Below are 9,718 nucleotides of genomic sequence, written 5' to 3'. Positions count from 1 at the left end.
CTGCTGAACACCTTGGATGTGAGTCTGGGCTTTGTTCCCCGGGGGCGGTGGTTTGTGGCACACACATCCTCATCTCTGTGCTGTGCATGGTCCAAACCTGAATTCTTTCACCCCAAAACCCTCAGCTCACATCTTTTGCCCCTTCCTCCTTGTGCTGGTGGCCCTGGATGGAGCCAGGACATGGAGATGTCCCCCAAGAGCTGTGCTAGGAACAGGGTGTCCCCATGAAGAAGGGGACCATGAGGGTTTCGAGCCCAGGGAAGCTCCAGGTTTGGTTTCATGCCTTAAAATCAACTCTGGGTCCTGTTCCCCCTCAGACGGAGTATTACGGGACCATCTCCATTGGCACCCCCCCACAGGACTTCACCGTGGTCTTCGACACTGGCTCCTCCAACCTCTGGGTTCCCTCCATCTCCTGTGCCAGCCTGGCATGTCGTAAGTAGGGCTGAGTTTATAACTGCATGATTGAGCCCCAAAATAGGGGTGACATTGCCAGGGGTCCACCTAGCCATGCAATGAAGAGACCCCACGGTGCTGGGCCCACAGCATTTGTGAAACGCACTGGAAAGATGAGTATTTGGAGTGTAGGACCTCCTCAGTGCTGGACTCTGCTGTGTTAAGTGCTCTGTGCCTCAGTTTCCCCACCTGTCCCTCAGCTGAGCTGTTCCTAAAAGCAGGGTAATAAATGCCAGGTCTGAGCAGTGATTTCAGCAGAGTTCCTCCTCCCACGCTCCCATACAGCTCAGCCTTGCCGAAAATCTTCATTTCTGGTTTTTACCTCCTAGAAAACCACCGGACCTTTAACCCGTCGCAGTCCTCCACCTACAAAAGCACAGGGCAGAACCTGTCTATTCAGTACGGCACCGGTGACATGGAGGGCATCGTGGGCTCCGACACCGTCACCGTGAGTGGGGGGGTCCAGGGGACGTCCTTTGTGCCTTCTCCACCTGATTAACATCAGTGGGGCAGATCCAGAGCTCACTGCATCCTCCCCATCCCTAGGTTGCATCTCTGGTGGACACCAACCAGCTCTTTGGCTTGAGCACCACCGAGCCCGGCCAGTTCTTTGTCTACGTCAAATTCGATGGGATCCTGGGCTTGGGCTACCCAAATCTGGCTGCTGATGGGATCACGCCGGTGTTTGATAACATGGTGAATGAGAGCTTGCTGGAGGAGAACCTCTTCTCAGTCTACCTGTCCCGGTAAGCCCCAAGGGCTGGGGAAGGCATCTCACGATGCATTTTCTGGTGGCTCCAGCTCCTCTGCTGTCACCGCTGCCATCCGGCTGTTGTCTCTGTGTCGTGACATGCAAAAGCTGATGGCCACCAGACTCTCCAGGGAGATTTTGCCCTCTTGCTTGTGGTTGGCCAGGAAACTTCTCTCATTTCCAGCCACATGCCTCCACCATGGCCCCTTTCCCCCTTTTTTCTGGGTCCAAAGGCCCTGACATGCACTGCTGTCATACCACTGCCTTGTTAGTCTGTAATGAGGAGAGGACCACAGTATCTCACCCCTGGGACACACAGCCCTGCTGGTTTAAGTTACCTGCACTGAAGCCATGGGGCAAACCCTCCACTTCTTTTTCTGCATCATGCAGAGAGACAACGGGGAGCGTGGTCCTCTTTGGGGGAATCGATGAGTCTTATTTCACTGGCTCCATCCACTGGATCTCCGTCTCTTCCCAAGGTTACTGGCAGATCTCCATGGACAGGTAACAAAACAGCTCTGTGAGCCTTTACTCACTTCTAAACATTGTTTCTAGAGACCTGGGAACCATCATCATCAGGGGCTTTTCACTGGCATCTAACACCCCATGGCTGTGGGATGCAGAAGGTTAAGGGGCCAAATTCTATAATACTTTGGTAACTGCCACCCGAAATGGGGATGTCTGTGCCTGTGACACAGCCTAGTTCTTCTCTGCACAAAGTCTGTGCTCTTGGGGGCATCTCTGGTGATGAGTAAAGCAAAATTATGGTCCAGGACCTGCTTTGTTGGGCTCGGTTGGGTCCCAGCTGTTGGGCTTAGTGGGGTGCAATGGGGCTGTGATAGCAGCTGGAGCTGCAAACCCCAAGAGGCAAAAGGCTGAAGGGCAGGAAAACACCAGCGCATCATCTCACTCAGCTTTAAAACTTTAAAAAGAAGTTTGAAAACATCGCTAAGACCCAGCTTTAACGGCCTTGTGCATTGTCTGTGCCCTCAGTATCATCGTGAACAGCCAGGAGGTCGCATGCAGCGGTGGCTGCCAAGCCATCGTTGACACCGGCACCTCCCTGGTGGCTGGGCCACCCTCCAGCATTGGGGACATCCAGAGTGCTGTCGGAGCCAGGCAGGACGCGTATGGAGAGGTGAGAGCACCCATGGCTTGTTCTGCCTGGCATTGCCAAGCCCAGCACCAAACCTGCTTCAACACACAGAGAAATCACATCTCTGCTCGTAGTAACCCAGCCCTGCAGCTCTGATACCTCCCACAGAGACCACCACGAGACCCTCCCAGTCTCCAGTTCACACCAGTGAAATAAAATCCTTTCACTTCTGCCCCATGAAGGTGCTGTTTCTCACCTAAGAGCCTCTTTTCTCTGCCCTCCGCAGTACAACGTGAACTGCAGTTCCCTCTCTGCCATGCCCGACGTCATCTTTGTCATCGATGGGGTGCAGTATCCTGTGTCCGCCTCAGCTTACACTGAGCAGGTAAGGGAGGACCAGATGGCCCTGGTTTCAGGAGCCTCTCTCAAGGTCCTTCTACTTTCTCCAATGGCTCTGGTTGCTCTGGCTTCTCCCATTCCCATGGGAGATAGAGGATGGATGGCCACAGGCCTCCAGAGCAGTGCAAGCAAAGATACAGGAGCACATTTCCCCCATCTACCTTTTCATCCTCAACTGCAGAATGACCAAGGACCTTGCATGAGCAGCTTTCAAAACACCACTGGGGACCTCTGGATTTTGGGAGACGTCTTCATCAGGGTGTACTACAGCATCTTTGACCGGGTCAACAACCGTGTTGGACTGGCCAAGGCTGTTTAGATCCCCCACAATGTCAGTGGTGCTGTGGTTTCATCAAGCAACCAGACCACCACCATGATTTTTGGCATAGCAAGAGATGACCAAGGAATCTCTTGATCATACACGAATAAAGTGTTGGTGATTCAGAGCTGGTGACTGCACATTTATTTGTGATAAAATGGCAGGAATTGGGAAGGAGCTGTCATACACTTGCTACTTTGTGGTGGTTATGGAGCATTTTGGTCAATGCTAACTTGGGCCTTTGGGAGCTGCGGTCGTGTCCTGTAGAAGCTGAGGGGTGGGTCTCTAGGAAGTCATGGTTGACTCTTGTACTGGGTCTACAACATTTGGGAAACCCCAAATTTCCATCTGGGGAGGATGAACTCACCATCACAGACACGGCCCATATCAGCCCATATCCCTGCTTACCCACAGTCACATCCCGCCAGGTACTCACCTGGGGTAGCTCCCCATCCCTAGGCCCAAGGTTTGCCTTCATATCCCCTACACGGTGTCCAATGGCCCAATGACATCTCAGGGCAGTGACTCCCCAGGAGGGTGCATCTTAACTGGAAATTTCCCTTGGGCCACCCCAAAGAGCAGGGCAGGAGATGGCTCTCACCCAATGCATGCCCTCCCATCGTGAGGCTTTTACAGAAGCATACCCACAGCTGCAATGTGCAGAGGTGACAGCTTAATTCAGTTTCCATAGTTCAGCACAATCTACTAAGTTGGTTTTCCATAAAATATCTCGATTTAATGCCCCTTTCCCAATAATGAACCAGTCTGTGCTCTGAGATGAACACCTAGAGTCTGGAAACACCAGCTACCCTTCAGTTACAGCCTTCATTCGTGTATAAAAACCCCATCAAAACCTAATATATTTATTTTATGATCCTTTTCCCTCGCAATGGTCAGAACGACTCCTGTTCTGATTTTGTTTCATTCCTTTAAGGCAGCAATTCCCATTTCTGAAAAGGAAATTACCTCCATCCATATAAAATCCCATTAAAAACTGGAGGCTGCCTCTTTCCTCCCGAGCAGCTGCAGTGAAAGCGCTCAGCAGGCGGCTGGGAGAGCGATCTAAGAGTCCCTGCTGCTCCTTCATTTCTGCTGTGTGGAGGGATGAGGGGCTATTTGCATTATTTATTGATGAACGAAGCTTCATCGATTGCTCCAGAGATCACTCACCCAATGGGAACAGGGATGTGGAGGCAGAGATCCAGGTGATCGCGGTTGAAAGTGAATTTTTCTCTCCTTTACCATGCAAAAGTTGCCCTCTCTTCAAGCCAATTTGAAAGGAGTTTATGCTGTGGGATGGTGGAAATGTGATTTATCCTCCCTCAGCTCCCTGAGCTCATCCAGCCCTGGGTCACTGAGCCCTGGTGGATGGGAGCCCTTGGTGCCCAAGAGGGACCCAAGCCTGGATTTGGGGCAGATGGGGCTTTACCTCAGCTCCATCACAGGAATTTTCCCATTGTTATGAGCAACAAGAAATGAGCTTGGTGCAGTGGGAACCATGGATCCAAGGATCAAAGACCCATGGACCACCCCTGCCAGGATGGTCAGGACCCGGCAGGATCACCCCAGGGATGTGCTTCTGGTGAGTGGGATGGGAGAGCAAAGCTGTGTCCTTGTCCTGGGCAGGACCAACAGCCCAAAACCAGCTCCTAAACCCTCTGACATGGCTGTTCTGCACCAGTGCCAAGAGTCCATGGCAAATGCCACCCTACATCCATGGCAAACTCTGCCCTATGATGGGCTTCCTCCATGAGAGCATCCCCCATGGCCAAAGCATCCCTGCCCACACATGCAATAAAGAAATAAACCACCCAAAAGCTTCCAAGCCTGAACTGGAGAGGGGAAAATACACATCGGGACTGTCTTCATCCAGGAAAAATGTCTATCCTGGAGTGCCATCTCGTGGCTGTGGTGCCAAAACTGTACTGTGCAGTGGGGAAATGCAAAAATATCTCCTTGGTAGGAAAAGGATGCTCCAGGGGTTGCTTGGAAATCTCAGCTCAGAGGAGAAGGGAGATGCTTCCAGCTGACAAATATTTCACACATGGCCACAGGTTCCAGCTTGATCCAGGGATTAAAAACCAGCCAGGACCTCTTTCTGATAAAGTAAAGAAATTTCTTGTCTATTTTTTAAAGCATTTTCTGCGACAGCAGAAAATTTCAAGAGGGATTTCAGCCTGTGTGCTGGAGGAGGTGACAGATTGGCTCATTAAGGCTCGACTCAAGAATAGTACAGTTAATAAGAGCCTTTTATAGATTTCATTGAGCTTTGGGCTGGTATTTAGGAAGGTACTAAGCTGCAAATGGTATGGGAAAATGGGTTTTCTGGCAGGTTTTTATCAAGCACCAGCTGAGTGTTGACACTGGGTATTCATAGCCTGGTTTTCCTCCTCTTCCCCTTAGGATAAATTGGAAATGAGCTTTTGTGTCTGGAAAGGTTTAATGTCTCTGACCCCATCCTCGTAGCATAAATCAGGGTTTTCCCATAGATCTGGCGTCCTGCAGTGGATGGTGTAAGCCAAAATGCTGGGAAACCTCTGCAGAGTTTGTCCTCAGCTCACAGACCTGGAGATCTATCATGTCCCATGGATCAGCCCCCACACACCATTCCCAGCTGGGGACCAGCTCCCGTGGAGCCGTACAAAGCCAAGAACACAAAGTTGAGGCCAAATAAAAAGATGTTTTCTGAGTGCCAGGCTTTGAAGCATCTATTCTTTTATTTGAGAATAAAGTTTACAAGTTAATAAGAATCGGGTTGTTCATCCTTCCATCCATCCATCCACCCATCCATCCCTCCATCCATCCATCCACCCACCCATCCCAGCACCATTTCGGTCCTCATTTGCTAAGGGAGCAGCAGCAGCGAAGACGTGCTCGTAGCGAGCAGGTTGGGTCCATGGTTGGACTCGATGATCTTAAAGGTCTTTTCCAACCAAAATCATTCTATGATTTCCCAACCCAAACTTTTCCACCAGGGTTTCTCATGGTGACACCAAAAGGGCTTCAGTTTTGACAGGCTGGGAGTGAAGTCTGGAGAGGGAAGCGCTAAAAAACTAAAATAATGTATAAAGTTGAAGCTTTTTAGAGGAAAAGGAGAAGGAATCTGCCATGAAATAAAAATCGTGATGTGGCAAAGCTGCTGGAGGGCATTGAGGGGTGAATGGAGAGGAGTTGGGACATCTCAGAGTGCTGTTCTCCAGCTGTGCCCAGCTGTGCCTCCTCCAGCCATCCCTGCAGATCATGAGAACTCTAACATGGTGGGAAGGAGATTAAATAGCTCACAGCTCCTTCTCCTGTCTGGGATGATCATCTGGGGGTTACAGGAATTGAGTGAGAAAGAGGATGGTGGAGCGATGGGAAGAAACGAAGGAGAGCAGGTGGGTGCAAAAGACCTCATTGCACAAACAGTCCCCAAAAGACCCCCAAACCAAAATACCAACCCCTCAGACCAGAGCCAGCACAAGCTCTGCAGCAGAGCTGGCAGGGTGCAGGATTTCTGCCTCTGGGAAAATCCCAGCACGCCCAAATTCACATTAAAATTTAAAAAAAATTCCATCTTTCACCACTCCTTTCTGAATGAAATCGCAGAGCAGAGATGCTGGCACGTTGCGTAACGATCGTATCGAACCTTTAGGAGATGAGACATCAAGTATAACAGATGTGGGATATAAAAGCGGATGTGTAGACACTGCATGAGAAACTGTGATTTTAATGTAGGCAGAAACATTTAAAAAAAAAAGCCAAGTGAAATGGTGAAGTTGGAACAAAATGTTTTTGTCAGACGAGAACCTGCTGGCATTAGAGAGAATGGCAAAATGATCTGTTGCTGGTTTTTCCCATCAGAGTGCTGATGGAAATTTGCATGTTCTAGAAAACCAGAAGTGCTTTTTTACAAAGCAAAGCCGAGCTGTTGGGAAACACCAGCCCTCATTGCTCTGGGCCCGTTTGCAGCAACAGAAGGGACTATAAAAGCCACAAGGTGACGGTGGCTCATCCCCAGGGGTAACCAGATAACCCACAAGTTGAGCATTTGGTGCAGGAGAAGCCCCCTCCCCTCTCTCAGAGCTCAGTTTCCCATCAGAAACCCCAGTGGGTGTTGAGCCATGGTGCCCTGGACCTTTCTTGGTGGCCATCGTGATCGGTCACCATCCCTCTCCTCCCAGTCCCCACACCATGACTTGGTCCCATCCATCACTACCCACCCTGCTGTGCCAACACAACTAATGAGGCAGGCACATCAGCTGAAATAAATATCACTTATACTTTTTTTTTTCCAGCTTATTTTTTAGATTTTCCTAGATCTGGGAATTCTTGAGATGCCCAGATCCTGAGTGATGTGTGGGGAGGAATTATTTAAAATAGATAAAGAAGAGCAGGAAGATGGACCCATCTTCATCCCTGGACAGCTGGGTGTCACCAGGCAAAGCATTTCATGTCATTTTGCCCCTTTTTTCCCCTCTTGTAAATAGGGGAAATCTTTGTATATGGGAAACTCCATTCTGACGCCATGGAGAGAGAAGATAAATGTCAAGCAGATGAGCATCAAATAATAAAAATCAGACTGATGGGCAGGGAAGAGAGATAAGAAAGATGGTATTTATTTGAACAGCCACAGGAAATCAGAGATTGAAAAATGTCTAGGGGGAAGAAAAAAAAAAAAGAAAAGCAGCAGCATATTTGGTTTAAAAAAAAAATAAATTCAGAGCGTGCAGATGTTTTATACCTTATCCAGCCAATCCCACCTGAGTGCCTAGTCCCGTCATGACCTCCACCATCATTTTTTGGCCTTGTCTCGAGGGTAACCCCCATTGGTCTTATTGAGCGACTCCATGCTGCCGTTCCCCGTCACCACGCTGGTGAGTATTCGCTCCACCTCCCCGGGCAGAATTTGCTTCTCTTCGTTCTCTGTCTCTCGGTGGTAGAAATAGTTGAAGTTCGAGACGATGACGGGGACGGGCAGCGCGATGGTCAATACCCCTGCGATGGCGCACAGAGTCCCCACGATCTTCCCACCCAGGGTGGTGGGACACATGTCACCGTAGCCGACGGTCGTCATCGTGACCACGGCCCACCAGAAGCCATCGGGGATGCTGGAGAAATGGGACTGCGGCTCGTCCACTTCTGCGAAGTAGACGGCGCTGGAGAAGAGGATGACGCCGATGAAGAGGAAGAAGATGAGCAAACCCAGCTCCCGCATGCTGGCCTTGAGGGTCTGCCCCAGGATCTGCAGCCCCTTGGAGTGCCGGGAGAGCTTGAAGATGCGGAAGACCCTGACCAGGCGGATGATCCGCAGGATGGCCAAGGACATGTTCTGCTGCCCGTTGAGTTCGCTCTGCTGGATCAGCTCGGTGGTGAGTGTCACGAAGTAAGGGATGATGGACACAATGTCGATAATGTTCATGATGTTCCTGAAGAACTCAGTCTTGCTGGGGCACACGATGAACCGGACGAACAGCTCGAAGGAGAACCAGACGATGCAGGCAGTCTCTATGACGAAGAAAGGGTCCGTGAAGGTGCTGTGGGCCAGCAAGGTGTCAGTCAGATTCTTAGAAAGCTCCTGGGCGGACTTAAACTCCCTTTCCTCCCTGAACTCTGGCAAAGTCTCCATGCAGAAGATGATGATGGAGATGACAATGACCAGGACGGAGACCAAAGCTACACCCCTGGCTGCACTGGAGCTTTCAGGGTACTCGAAGAGCAGCCAAAATTGCCTATGAAAGTCATTGGTTGGTAAGAGGGTCTCAGGGTCCTTGATGAACCCTTCATCCTCCCTGAACTGGTCCATGGCTTCATCACCCAGCTCGTAGAAGGTGATTTCATCAGCAAAGACGTCAATGGGGACGTTGGCCGGGCGCCGTATTTTCCCACCGGACTGGTAATAGTACAGGATCCCATCAAAACTGGGCCTGTTCCTATCAAAGAAATATTCATTCCTCATGGAGTCGAAGTAACGCATCCTCTTTTCCGGGTCCCCAAGCAAGGTCTCGGGGAACTGATTGAGGGTCTTGAGCCGCGTCTCAAACCTCAGCCCAGCGATGTTGATGATGACTCGTTGGTCCCCCTCATCCATGCCCACCCTCTCCCCCATGAGGTGCTCGCTGAACTCGGCAGAGAATCTGGAGAAGATGGTCTCATTGTTGGCGTTTTCGCTGTTGATGAGGATCCTCAGGTTGGAGAGGAGGTTGGCGCAGCTGGGATGGCCTTTCCGCGACTGGCTGGCGGGGCTGAGGTCGTTTGAATAACAGGGATCCTCCACGATCTGATCAGCGTTGTCAAAACTGACTAGTGCCACCTCCATCTCCTTCCAACTGGACACGTCCATCATACACTAATCAGATTAGCAGCATAAATCCCCGGGTCGGATGCCGGCAGCTTGCGTCTTTCCCACGCTATGAGGATCTGCAAGTGAAGGGACAGGGAGACAGAGCTGAATTGTGCATATGCATCACTTGGCTCGACTGCAATGAATAAAACAAACCTGAGGTCAGAAACCCATGTATTTTTTTTAATGGAAACATTCATTTCATTGACTGGCAAAAGCCTTACACTTCCAGCAAGTCATTCATCTCCAGGTCCTGCAAGCCCTTTGGGCATGGCTTTGTTATCATCATTAAACCTCCCAATACCAGTTACAGCACCCACGGATAAACCCAAGGCAGTAGCAGAGGATGGGGGTGAGACAAGGGGTCCCACCCAG

At 50.5% G+C, this 9,718-nt stretch overlaps 2 protein-coding genes across 2 annotated transcripts in view; one reads left to right on the top strand and one right to left on the bottom strand.

The window, feature by feature from the left end:
• The window catches only part of LOC104540096 (embryonic pepsinogen-like), a 3,536-nt gene extending 515 nt beyond the window's left edge, over positions 1-3,021 (top strand). Inside the window, 8 exon segments of the mRNA XM_010183821.1 lie at positions 1-18; positions 318-435; positions 786-904; positions 1,003-1,202; positions 1,598-1,711; positions 2,201-2,345; positions 2,590-2,688; positions 2,884-3,021. The exon segment at positions 1-18 is cut by the window's left edge and continues 6 nt beyond it. Coding sequence (XP_010182123.1) covers positions 1-18; positions 318-435; positions 786-904; positions 1,003-1,202; positions 1,598-1,711; positions 2,201-2,345; positions 2,590-2,688; positions 2,884-3,021 — 951 coding nt within the window.
• A 4,576-nt stretch (positions 3,022-7,597) lies between these two features.
• Positions 7,598-9,419, bottom strand: KCNA10 (potassium voltage-gated channel, shaker-related subfamily, member 10). Its single transcript, XM_010183820.1, has one exon. It carries the CDS (start codon positions 9,344-9,346, stop codon positions 7,796-7,798), a length of 1,551 nt encoding a protein of 516 aa, XP_010182122.1. The 5' UTR covers positions 9,347-9,419; the 3' UTR covers positions 7,598-7,795.
• Between the last annotated feature and the right edge of the window lie 299 nt (positions 9,420-9,718).

Source organism: Mesitornis unicolor, unplaced genomic scaffold, assembly GCF_000695765.1.
Source record: "Mesitornis unicolor isolate BGI_N332 unplaced genomic scaffold, ASM69576v1 scaffold29104, whole genome shotgun sequence".
Classification (NCBI taxonomy): Eukaryota; Metazoa; Chordata; class Aves; order Mesitornithiformes; family Mesitornithidae; genus Mesitornis; species Mesitornis unicolor.
The sequence above is the reverse complement of the archived record's forward strand: the minus strand, read 5'-3'. Positions and strand labels throughout refer to the sequence as shown.